This window comes from Tympanuchus pallidicinctus, unplaced genomic scaffold, assembly GCF_026119805.1.
Source record: "Tympanuchus pallidicinctus isolate F22 unplaced genomic scaffold, pur_lepc_1.0 scaffold10, whole genome shotgun sequence".
In the NCBI taxonomy this organism is placed as follows: Eukaryota; Metazoa; Chordata; class Aves; order Galliformes; family Phasianidae; genus Tympanuchus; species Tympanuchus pallidicinctus.
Genome location: NW_026294619.1, coordinates 1,199,838 through 1,212,839, shown reverse-complemented (window position 1 = coordinate 1,212,839; position 13,002 = coordinate 1,199,838). Strand labels below are relative to the sequence as shown.

The 13,002-nt window shown below is 47.1% G+C and overlaps 1 protein-coding gene across 2 annotated transcripts in view; it reads left to right on the top strand.

The window, feature by feature from the left end:
* The window catches only part of GTF2E1 (general transcription factor IIE subunit 1), a 52,379-nt gene extending 42,640 nt beyond the window's left edge, over window positions 1–9,739 (top strand). For both annotated transcript variants that reach the window (XM_052666170.1, XM_052666159.1), the window contains exons 4-5: window positions 3,076–3,320; window positions 8,140–9,739. In XM_052666170.1, coding sequence (XP_052522130.1) covers window positions 3,076–3,320; window positions 8,140–8,570 — 676 coding nt within the window. In that variant the 3' untranslated portion in view covers window positions 8,571–9,739. The remainder of the gene's footprint in view (window positions 1–3,075; window positions 3,321–8,139) is intronic.
* The last annotated feature ends 3,263 nt before the right edge of the window (window positions 9,740–13,002 follow it).

Sequence of the window (13,002 nt, the reverse complement as noted above, 5' to 3'; positions counted from 1 at the left end):
GGTTTCCTAAAACAGGTGGATTTTAATCATGGAATCACAGAATGGCCTGGGTTGAAAAGGACCACAATGATCATGTAGTTTCAGCTCCCCTGCTGTGCGCAGGGTCGCCAACTACCAGACCAGGCTGCCCAGAGCCACATCCAGCCTGGAATATCCCCTTCATTTTCTTATGTCAGAATAGCATGATGTTAGGTAACATAAATCTTCACAGAATTTGTTTTTTGTGGTCATGCTATCTAGGACCATTTGTTGTTTCCTTTGAAGCTGAATCCGTTAAGAGTAGTTAAATAAAAGAGTGCTTTGTTTCAAATATGGCACAAAAAGAGTTATCCTTGTTTAGCAAGACCTTTAATTAGTAGCCTGGGCAGGCTTGAGGTGAAAATTTCACAGTGTGGTTTCTGTGGGCCATACTTCAGCTATGTTAAGAATTATTTATGTCGCCTTTGAAGGCAGCTTAACCACTCACGGAGCAACTTCCATCATGGTAAAACAATCTATGGGCAACGGAACAAATGTAGCTAGAGCTGGGCCACTGAGCAGCTGCTGTCTGAGCAGTTCCTGGCTCCAAGGTGGCTGTGCAGTGTCTGGAACCAGCGGAAAAAGTATATCTTGGATCTAACGGAGGAATTCTTCTAAGAGCACACTACCCTCTTCTGCCCTGTGCTGCCCATAAGGCAGCCTGCACATCTGGCCTTTTGCTGGTGCCTGATGTAGGGTGTTTAATGCCATCTCTTGGATGAGTGTGCTGCGATCTCTTCTTGCAGTAGGGAACATTCTGCTGGTCACATAGCCTTGAGGCTGCCCACTCCTTCTAGCAGTATGATTGAAGATGCAGTTGCATAAATGATGCAGTGAGTTGGGATATGCTTACACAGTTCACTGAGGTCTGAGAGTCGACAAAATGTCTACATTATTCCAGGTGAATGTGACACATTGCAATAGATGGTTTAAAGTAATTCATGTTGTAGGTGTTTCTTACAGCTGTTACCTTCATTTTGAAATGTTCCTGACGTTACGGAACAAGTATTTTGCTACTGAATGATACTGCGTGGGCAAAAAGTCCATTTTGAATATACTTCTGGGCACCTCTGTGTGAAAGTATTATTAGGCAGCTCTTGGCACTAGAGTGTATTTAGCTGTCACACTGCAGCGTGGAGAGGGAGAGGCTGGGGGAGAGTTGCATTGTGCATCTTGTGAGGAAAGTGGATTACATAAAATTGTCAGGGAAACGCTGGTTACGGATTTCTATTGTGTGGGAAGCAGAGCGGTGCTTTTCACAGAACACATGCCTGTCTTGGAAAACTGAAAGGTGCCAACACTTGAAATAACACACTGGGAAGAAGGGCTCTCTGTGTGATTCCTTAGGTTATATAAGCAGTGCATGTGCACGAGTCTTTTCCTTCAGCCCAGAAATTCGAGGTTGCTGTGAAGCTTTCCTAGCAGGGCTGCCTGTGGGAGAGAAGCAGTTAGTGTGTGGACACATGCTAACACAAACATTGTGAAGTATTTTGCTATCAGATGGCAGCGAATGCACCTAGTAAGAGGTTGTGAACAGTCCTCAATCCTAACCGAGGCTCAACACTCTGATATTTTATATTTGGGGAAGAAAGATTATCACCTGTCCGTGTTTCCCCCTTGTTTACACCTAAAAATTGTGCAGAATCAGCTTGTCAAGCAGTGGTTAAATCCTCGCTGATTTAAAAAGATGCGTATTGCTCAGGTCTCCAACTGCAGCCTTATTTTAAGCTTCTCTGTTGGAGGAAAGGTTGCTGGGTAGATAGCAGCAAATGAACCATGCTCACTCACAACTTGTGTCAGCTCAGCTGATAGCAGCTGGCAGCAGAGCAGGAACACTGCTAGAATCCGTCATTGATTTCCTCTGGACAGAAGGAGAAACCTAGGCAGGTCTGGTACCCCTGAAAAGCCCTAGCTTTAGCTTAGCAGCCTTTGCCGTTGGCAGTCGGATGGCTGCAATTCTATGGCATCTAATAGGGGTTGTTCATGGCCTCAATGTGCAGTGAATCTATTGTTTTTCAGTGAAGATGAAATGCAATTTGGAAGTAAAGGAATAGTTGTCGTTGGCTTCCCTCACCTGGAGAGCAGAGAGCTTCCATTCTTCTGCATCTGTAGCCAGAGAATATTTTCTGCTCATTTCCATTAGTATGCAGAAAATACTCCGCCCGATGTCCTCTTTCCATCAGATTCAAGCAGAACTGTTTCCTTTCTTCATCAGTCTCCCGAGCTAGAAGGGAGCCTGAAGGAAAGTGTGCTGGCAGCAGCTCCTCTCAGAACACAAAGGAGTGCTAGACTGTGCCTGTCCTGCCCTCGTATTCTGTTATCACCTTTCTCCCTCCAGCTTTTCTGCTGTGAAGACAGTTCTGTCTTATCTCTTCCTCCTCTTCAGCACTGTGCGAAGCCCTTTGCCCAGCCCATGTCCTTGGTCTGAAGCTGTCCTCTCATCTTTCTCTGCATGGATTTCCCTCTCCTTCCAGGGCAGTGGATAGTGCAGATATGCTGCATAATGGGGCAGATGTGATTTGTGGGGGCACTGTCACTCATCATTCAAGCAAGGGTTAGATCAGTATTTTTCACAACGAGTTAACCCCTTCAGGAGCCCTGAGGTTAGTGTCTCACAGACTGAGCATGCTGGGTCTTTGCTGCTATCATCTGAGTTGCTTAGAATTTAGTACTGGATTTTGTGCAATATAAGCTTGCTTTGTAAAAGCGAAAAAGAGACCAGATGCCAAGCACTAGATTATTGTGGGACCAAGTTTTGCTGCTGTGACTTTTATTTCAAGGTATTCTGGAGTTTTACATTTGTTTTTATACTAAGTGCATCAGCATCCTTAATAGTACTTGTTCTCTTCAGTAGCTGTTTCAGAAGTTGCCATGGGCTTTTGTATGGCTCCCTACTAAAGACCACAAGTTGTCCAAATCTGCAAACTGGTGTAGAAATTCCTGGACCACATGTTAGAAATAAAAATTCTTGGTGATAGTCTATTCAAATATTGCAACGCTGGCCAAGATGGGGCTTGTTCTGAGTGCTCTGTTTTTGTCTCTTTGACTTTTGTGCAGCAAAGAACGTACAGCTGGGACTGGTTCAGGGACAGCTGCTGTTACGGGTGGACACCATCGAGAAGCCTGGACTACAAAAGGACCATCCTACGAGGACTTGTATACCCAGAACGTTGTCATCAGCATGGAAGATCAGGAGGATGTTAACAGATCTGCAAGTGAAGGAAAGCCAGCGCGAGAGAGGCCGATTTGGCTACGAGAGAGCACGGTGCAGGGGGCTTATGATCCTGATGAGATCAAGGATGGTAAGAAAATTCACCGAGCAGAAGCGCTGCTCTGCTTATGTGATGCCAGAAATACATTACCCCCTGTGTACAGCTGCTGCTCCCAGCGCTCCAGATTTTGCCAGCTCCCTTCTCCTGTGCAAAGCACCTGTGGTGTAGGTAGATGTAAAGAATCCCAGTTGATTAGATCCACAGAATTGTTTGTGCTGCTGAAATGTTAATTATCTGCTACCTCTTCCTATACCTTTATTAATGGATGTTCTCCTGCCTTGAGAGTTTATTGCTTTTGGATGAAGGTCTTTCAGTTTCATCTAGAAAGCTGGCCCCCAGTGGGACACTGCTGGAAAATAGCAATTATTAACATTTGGTGACTTTGAAGCCTATCAAATCTACCAGCAGTGTTTTTGTGCTCCCAGCATACAAAATATTTTATATGAAGAGTATGTCAGAAATAAATTTTCTGGAAGCACATTAGGAAAGCCTGTACAGGTGAGTCCTTGCTTTCTCTTGGTTTCTCATTGGCTTTGCTTTTATTTTCATTCGTATTGAGGACATGTTGTTAGCTGACCATAGCTAAGATCTTGTAGGCATTAGTAGAAACTTTCTGCATTTGGAAGTTTGCTATTTAAGCTTATACACTAATAATAGGAGAGACCTTTTATCATTTGTATGAGTGTAAATCAATAGATACAGTCTTCTGAATCACTTGGGAATTATAGAATAATCCCTGTTAGTGCCTTAGGAACAGAAAATGGCAAAAGGGTAAGTGTGTAAGTGTGAGATCCTGAAATAGTTCCTTTCCTAGCACCTAAAGTGGAATGGAGTTCTACAGGTAGAAGCAGATGTGAAAAAATGGTCAGAAGATACCTGTTGATGTTGTTTGCATGCAATGCCTTCAATACAAATGGATCCTATGACATTATCCCAACAGATTAAACAAGGTGGTGATTAAATGAACCTCCTCTTGCAGTCTGTAGCAGATGATGTTACTCGGGAGCCATAAAGTTCTCATCACATTTTTCTGCTAGACATTCAGTTCATCTCTGCTTTTAAATGGGTTTCTTGAGATGACTTTTGGTGTACACAGCATAAATGTTTCTCAGATGACACTGAAGAACTTGGAGGGAGAGTATATCTCCTACAGTGCAATTGCATCACTGCTTCACCTCACTGCTGGAGATCCAAGAGGGAGCTTTTGGAAATAGCCTGAAATTGCTGTTGGAACACATTCCTATGACTCTTGCATGACATAAATGGGAAGGAGCAAAATTTGGAGCCACTGAACGAAAACATTGGCTGCTTGGGTCTGGCAGGAACAGTTCTCACAGAAGTCTTTTGTGCTGTAGAATAACAGGCAGGCAGCTAAACACAAGGCTGCCAACCTAATGCCTTTGCTCTTCCTTTCTCTCAAGAATTTTGTCTGTGTATTAATAATAGTTGTGGTCATCACCTGTTAATAACGCTTCATTTACAATAAAACTCAGTTCCCGTGAAGTTAGAGATAGGTCTTTTGGCCTTTACCATAGGAAAGGAGCAGTCACTTACTCCCCTTGCTTTTAGTGCAAAATGCAGGACTTACTTCCTCAGTTTACCTGTTTCTTGGCATATTTGTGTCTCAAGTTGCAAAAAGCAACAAGTGCATTTTTGAACTCTGCAGGACTTGGGTGTCAGCTGCGTGGATGTGGTGCTCACATCCCAGGCTTTGGAAAAGAAGGCAAGCGGTGTTAATGTATGAAAGCAGGAAGCCATCGCATTGGCTCCAGCAATTGTTTGCACACAGCTTTTGGTGCAAGAGAGAGAGTTTGCCCTGGGGAGTCTGTCCTACTTTCTGGGCCTTTTTTGTACATAAGGTTTTTTATTTTGTAGTTTTTCCTTCCTCCTGCTTGTAGATTTAGTGATATTAAGAAGACTCACGGTACTCAGCAAACATAGGAAGCTTTTTGCAGAAAGCCACTTCTTGAGCAAGAATCTCAGCTTTTGAATCTGTGAACTGCATGCACCCTGCCTGCTCATACGTTGTCAAACCCCTCCCAACTATTCTGCAGCTAACCTTACTGAAGCAGGGACACAGGCCTTGCATCTGCCAGCTTGGAAACCGCAGTCCCTTTCAGATGGAAGATGCAGGTAGAGAGCCAGACAGACCGGCCTCGCTGTTCTGGCTGGGCTGCAGGTTGGCATGGGGAACAGCAGCTCTTTTAACACAGCCTTGCACACTGTGCTGCACAGCGTGGCTTCAGGCTGTGAGCTTCATCAGCTTTGCAGGATAAATCCCATGCGCTCTCACCATGATCCTCTAATGAACTTTTCCCCTTCCTGCCTGATAAGTGCAACCCTGAGCTTACCAGACTGTTTTATGCAGTCTGTAAACAGTGCTGTTCTATAACACACAATTTCCTTACACTCCTTGCTTGGATCCATCTTAATCCTTATAGATGAGGAGCTCAGCAGGGCAGAGCCAGGCTTGGGCTCTGTGTTTGTAGCCTGTGCTGGAAGCTCCCTGTGGTCATAGAACCACAGAATCATATAATGACTTGGATTTGAAAGGACCTTAAAGGTCATCTAGTTCTAGCTTCCCTGTCATGGAAAAAGTTGCCACCCACCAGCTCAGACTGCCCAGGGCTTTATCCAACCTGGCCTTGGACACTTCTAGGGATGGGGCATCCACAGCTTCTCTGGGCAGCCTGTGCCAATGCCTCACCACCTTCTGAGTAAAAAATTTCTTCCCAATATCTAACTCAAATTTCCCCTCTTTTAGTTTGAAACTATTCTTCCTTATTCTATCAGTACCACACTTTGTAAAAAGTCTGTCTCCCCCTGTTTGTAAGCTCCCTTCAAGTACTGGAAGGCCACTGTGAGGTATCCCTGGAGCCTTCTCTTCTCCAGGCTAAACAAGCCCAACTCTCTCAATCTTTCTTCACAGGAGAGGTGCTGCAGCCCTCTGATCATCTTCGTGACCTCTGGACCTGCTCCAACAGCTTCACATCCTTCTTGTGCTGCAGGTCTCAGGCCTGAATGCAGTAGTCCAGATGGGACCTCATAAGGGCAGAGTAGAGGGGAGCAGTCACCTCCTTTGCACTGCTGGCCACTCCTCTTTTGATGCAGCTTAGGATACAGTAGGACTTCTGTACTGGACCAACACAGGCAAGACGTAACACCTTAATGGCAGCAAGTGCATAGATTTGCTGACTTGTTTCAAACTTTCCATCCACTAAAACACACAAGTCCTTTTTGGTCAGGGCTGCTCTCAGGAAGTTCTCCCAGTCTGCGCTCATATCTGGGATTGCCCCAACACAAGAACAACACCTTGCACATGACCTTGTTGAATATCATTAGATTCATTTGGGCCCACTTTTCCAGCTTGTCCAGGTCCCTTCCTTCTTGTACTAACTGCATCACTCAGCTTGGTGTCATCAACAAACTTTCTGAGGATGCACTCAATCCCACTATATCATTGATAAAGATGTTGAAGAACACTTGTCACTGGCCTCCACCTGGACATGCAGCTGTTGACCACTCTGGCTGCCCCCATCCAACCCGTTCCTTATCGGCTGAATGGTCCACTCTTCAAATCTGTATCTCTCCAATTTAGAAATAAGAATATGATGCATTCATATTAGAGAGATACAGAGCTCTTGTGCTCTCAGAAATGTTTTCTTAAAGAGCTGTCACCTCCGTTCCATTCTTTTGTACCTGACAGTTCCCAGGGGATTCCATCCAAGAGTTCCTTAAACAGACAGAAGTTGACTTTCCTGAAATTCAGAGTTCTGACTCTGCTCTTTGCCAGGCCTGTATTCCTCGAGATTATGAACTCAAACAGGGCATACTTCCAGACTGCTTCCAGCCTTAAGCTCTTTATGATCTCCTTTACACTGGTGAGCACCAGGTCCAGTGGTGCTCCAATATCTGGACCAGGAAGTTGTCCTCAAGAGATTCCAGGAGTCTCCAGGACTTGCTTGCAGCCCACTGAATTGTTTCCCCAGCACATATCTCATCCACCACCAGGATGAGAGCCTGTGAGTGCAGTACCTCTAGCAAGAAAAGCAAGAAAGACCTCATATCAACAAGCTTCCTTTGATCAGGCAGCCTGTAGTAAACTCCAACCACTAGATGTCCTTTATTGGCCTGTTCCCTAATTTTAACCCACCAGCTCTGGACCTGATGATGTCTGTTACTCAGAGGCAGCTCTTCACAACCTACTTCTCAATACAGAGAGGAACTCCCTCACTCCTTCTGCTCTGCCTATCCGTTCTGTAGCTGACTCAATCATGTATCCCTCAATCATAGTATTCCAGTTATGGGATTCATCCTACCATGGTTCTGTGATAGCAGTTAGTTCATAGTTTTCTAGTTGCACCACGGTTTCCATCTTCTCCTCTTATTTCCCACGCAGTGTAGAGGCATTTTAGCTGTGCTGCTGGCTGTGTTACCTTCTTGGAGGAGCCCTCACAAATCCCTTTGTGACAGATGTTTTTTTTCCCCTCTTCGTTCTAAAGTGACAAGTGTTCCCTGGCTCTTTTCTTTCACTCACCCCCTACCCCATCAATTGGAGTTTAAAGTTCTGCCGAGAACGTTCTTGCTCCTCCTGGTCAGTTGCATCCTATCCTGGCTTTTGTCATCCCCAATGGCTTGGGATAGAAGGGACCTCGAAGATCATCTAGTCCTCCAGGCTGTTAAGAGAAAACTTCACTCTCTCCATCTCTTAAGGGAGTCAGCACAGAGAAGGGTTGTGACATGGCCAAGGATGCACAGCGGCAGAAGGGAAACTAGGATTCGGAGCACCTTCAGTGCCAGCACCTCAGTCTATGTGAGGAAACTCTCATTCCTTTGTGTCTCTTTGCAGGAGGGAGGGACCTGGATGCCTTCCAGGAGCGTGAGGAGGGCCGGGCAGCTCTGGATGATAATGAAGAGGTGATGCGTGCCCTGCTGATCCATGAGAAGAAGACACCCTCTGCTTCCACAGTCACCGTTGGAGGTGCCGCTCCTCTCTCCGGTGCCAACGCCAGTGACTCCGAGAGCGAGACGAGCGAGTCAGAGGAAGAAACTCCTCCCCGTCCTCCTGCTGCAGCCACCATGGCGTACGGGCTGGAGGAGGAGGATGAGGAGGAAGAGTTTGAGGTGGTGGCAGAGGACCCCACCGTCACAGTGGCTGGGCGTCCGCACTCTTACAGCCAAGTGAGCCAGCGCCCTGAGCTGGTGGCCCAGATGACTCCGGAGGAAAAAGAGGTTTATATAGCCATGGGGCGACGCATGTTTGAGGATATGTTTGACTAACTGCTTCCTGCCACGACATTTTTTAAACAGTTTTTTATCCAGAGACTTCCTAGTAAAACAGAAGACTGAATCTTTCCTCACCCGTGCACAGGGACACTGGGCTTTGGAGCTGCTGATCTCAGGCATCTTGCCCACCAGGGAGGGGGAGCAGGAAGGCTCTATGTGCCAAACAGATAGGGGAGGATAAGTGAGGATGCTTGCGAGGTAAAAATCTACTTCAGGGTGCCCAGCACAGGCACTGGTTTAACCCTCTCTACAGCCGAGTAGCTGCCTCCCCCCAATTGCTTGGGTCTATTTTTGTTGCAGGTCCTTGTGAGCTCCATGTCCCTGCCCTCAGAGAACACAAGAGCTCCATGGCGTGGTCAGAGTGCTCTGCAAAGGGTGTGTGTAGAGGAGAGGAAAGTAGTGCTCTGCTTGGGCAGTACTTGTGGTTGATCTCCTGCCAGCAGCCGCTGGCCATGGTGCAGTCGTTGCTGAGCAGCCCCTGTTCTGAGTAGCAACCTGTTCCTTTCTTTGCTCCTCCTCTCTCCTTAGTCACCTCAGCACCTCAAGGTCAAGAGTAACTCAGAACACAGAGTGAAAGCCTTAGCAAGCACGCAGCCACTCTTTGTCAATGTAACAAAAGCCTTTCATGGATCTGAGCTGTCAGAGAGCTCTGGCTTACCAGGAGCTACCTTCATTTCCCAGCAGTGCTGCCTGGCACTTCTGCCCAGCTCTGTCTAGCCTCCAGGGCTCCAATGGCTCGCTGCAGGCAGGGCTGCTCTACCAGAGAAACAGCATCACTAGTTTGTATGTTCAGTTACACCCAGGTTGCATCGATTTAAGAGGAATCGTGCATATTTGTAATGTTTTCTCTACCAGCCGAAAGTGATGGTTTTCTTTTAAATTGTCGTTTTCTTATCCAGCAAGCAAAGTGATAAAAGAATTTTGTGTTTCAGAGGGTAGGAGCAGCATTGCATGCTGCTCAGTTTACATGGGCAATCTGACTTTGCTGTTCACTGAGACTGTAAATCTCTTTTACACTAATTCTGCTTTTTAGGTTCTGCTAACCCTGTAATGCCACCTTTATGGTTTTATTTTCAGCTTCTTGATATTTGAACTCCTTTTTTTAAAGTGTTTTAAAGTTGCTTTTAAGTCATTTTAAAGTGGAATAAATAAATGGAAACTTCTCCCCTTTGTTGTCTTGCCATGTTTGATTTGCCATGTGTCCTGTTGGAAATCTTCACTTACCATTTTGAGTTACTTGGTTCAAGAAAACAGCCCATTCGAGGCCCTCCTTTGGGACTGTTTTAAATCCCACATTATAGCTCTGCTCCTCATTGGTTCTTCAGTAGAGCTCCATGGATGCCTCCTGCTATCTTCCACACTTAGGGAAGGACACTTCATCAGAGCAGTGCTGTGTGGGCCCCTTTGACCAGTGCCTCAATTCTCTTCTCTTTTAGAGTTTTGCTATGGAGAGGCCTCACTGATATTTGTTCCCAGCTAAAATTATGCTCTTGCACAGGTGGATCTAATATCAAGCTTCTAGAATCAAGCTGATAAGTCAGACTCACAGAAAAAAAAGTTCTTTGCCAGTTCTGTCTCAAATCTAATCTGAATTCAAGGTTAATCCTGGAGAAAAGCAGGTCCTTTTGCAAAGAGCCAAGGCTAGAAACAGAACTAATCCTGAGGGCTATGCAGCTACTCATGCTCATAGCACACCAGTGGTTTTTAGTCTGAAAAATGAAGCTGCAGCAGGCTGGTGCAAGTGCAGGGATAGAGCTATTGGTCCGAAGGAAGGAAGGCACTGCAGCCTCCTCTGGCTGTTGGACCACATGAGCTATGTTCATGCTAATTGAATAATACAGAGTGATCCAGCTCTGAAGCCTTCCTGCGTGGCTGTTCTGCTAACCTCATTCAAACCATTCCTGTGTCTGCTCTTAGCCTGAAGCACATTTTATCTGATGAGTGTGCTCATCAGTTCAAGCTGGAAAATAAAACAGGTTCCTCAAGCTGCTTGTGCTCCTGACCCCGAAAGCCCTAACACCTGCACCTATCCCACTTATGTGAGAGCCTCCATCTGCTCCCACCGTGGGGCAGGGAGATTGGCATCTTCCCTGTCTCACAGCAGGTTGGTGAAGGTGCTGGCAAAAGTGAGGATTGCTGTCACTGTAGGAAAGCAGAAATCATAGAATCATATTTGGCCACCTGGGCACACTGCTGGCTCATGTTCAGTTGAGTGTTGACCAGCACCACAGATCTATTTCCTCTGCACAACTTTCCAGCCACTCTGCCCTAAGCCCATAGCAATGCATGGGGTTGTTGTGACCAAAGTGCACAAGTCAACACTTGGTCTCATCCCATGGCCTCAGCCCAGGGATTCAGCCTGTCCACATTCCTCTGTAGGGCCTTTCTACCCTCAGGCAGATCAGTACTTCCCCCTAACTTGGTGTCATCTGCAAACTTACTCAGGACACACTCAATTCTCTCATCCAGATAATCAAAAAAGATATCAAACAGGTTGGGCCTCAGTACTGACCAGTGGGGAGCACTACTTGTGACTGGGTACCAGCTGTATCTAACTCCATTAGCATCACTCTGTGGGCCTGGCCCTCCAGCCAGCTTTTACCCACCATAGAGTGTTCTGTCCAAGCCACAGGCTGCTTCTCCAGGAGAATGCCGTGGGAGAGGAGGGCTTTAGCTTTGCTGAAGTCTAGGTAGACTAATCCACAGCCTTTCCCTCATCCACCAGGTATGTCACCTGATCATAGAAGGAGATGAGGTCAGTCAGGCAGGAGCTGCCTTTCATGAACCCATGTTGGCTGGGCCCAATCCCCTGGTTGTCCCACATCTGTCCTGTGATCACACTCAAGACCTGTCCCTCTGTGCCACAGCCATACAACCCTTTAAACACCTCCAGAGATAGGGACTCTACCACTTCCCTGGGCAGCCCATTCCAAGAACTGATCACTGTTTCCATGAAGAAATTCTTGATGAGAGCCAACCTAAACCTCCCCTGGTGCAACTTGAGGCTTCTGCCCATGTTCTATCACTTGTCAGCCCCCTCACTGCACCCTCCTGGCAGGTAGCTGTGGAAAGCAATGAGGCCACTACTCAGACTCCTCCAGAATGAACAGCCCCAATTCCTTCAGCCACTTCTCACAGGCCTTGTTTTCCAGTCCCTTTGTCAAATATGTTGTTCATCTGTGCACATGCTCAAGCAACTCAAGCTCTTCTTGTAGTGAGGATCCCAAAAGTGAACTTGATGCTCCAAGCCCCAAAGCTCCCAAAAAGCAGCTTCCTCCACCAGAGCGTCTGCTGTGCTGTGCTGCTGCCTCCTTCCAACAGACCAACCAGGCTGCTGCTCCCAGGAGCTGAAGATCCCAGGGAGGAAGGGTGGAAAAGCAGCATCTCCTCTTCCTGGAGCCGTGGAAAGTGCCTGGCCTGAGGGTGCCTGCCATACAGAGCACTGGGGGGATGCTGAGGGGCCTGGGGGTACAAGAGCTCTGCTTGGCTCTCTGCCTCCTGCAGGGCCCCTTTGGAGGAGAGAATATTCCCATGGTAGTCAGACATAAAGTGAAGGTTGGAAGTTCTATGAGCAGGTGAAAGGCCACGAGGTCTCACAGTGGCGGGGCAAGCCCTCTGTGTGTCTGCAACAGTGAGTTGTGGAGGAACAGAACAGTCCCTGCCTGCAGCTGTGCACTGGCGTGAGCAAGCAGGGCTGTAGGCTCTGTCCCCTGGAAGAAGGAAGAGTCAAGCAGCGCTGCAGGAAGTCACCTGGGGCTGCTGTTGGACTGATGTGGCCATGTCCTCAGTGAGTCCCGGGCAGGACCTGTGTCCCTGGCTTGGTTGCTGTTTGGGATACCTAATGAGCTGCCAGCAGGTGGCTTCTTATTTAGCATCATTAATTAGGCTAAGAGAGAGAGTGAACTTAATTTATGGCTAAACAACAATCAGATTTTGGAAGCTCCTGCTGCATCATTAGGATCGTATTAAAGACAGCAAGTGTTCCTGCAGCAGCCATCCTGGCAGCAGCGGAGAGTCTCTAAACAAGGTGCTTTAAATATAATACGTAGTTTTGCTTCAAACACATTCCTGACCTAAATATAATTTGATTTCCATCCCTTTGAACGCTGATGCTGAAGTGGCAGCAGGGCTGGGCTGGCTGCAGCACAGGCTGCAGCTCAGCTCCACTGCTGCGCACTGGGGCTGGTGCCCGCTGCCTGCACATAGCCAGAGATGTGCAGACCCTGCTGGGTATTGGGGTCCAGCCCTGAAATCAGGCAGTGCTGAGCAGGAATGTGGGAGTGCAGAGATGTGCATTTGGCAGAGAGGAAAAGGGAGTGAGGCATACTGGTGTGGCTAAAGCTGCTTCTTTGTGTTTTTCACCTAGAATCCATTGCTAGTCCCTTCCACGCCATTGCTTGCTGAGAGGAGGATGAGCAGTGGTGAT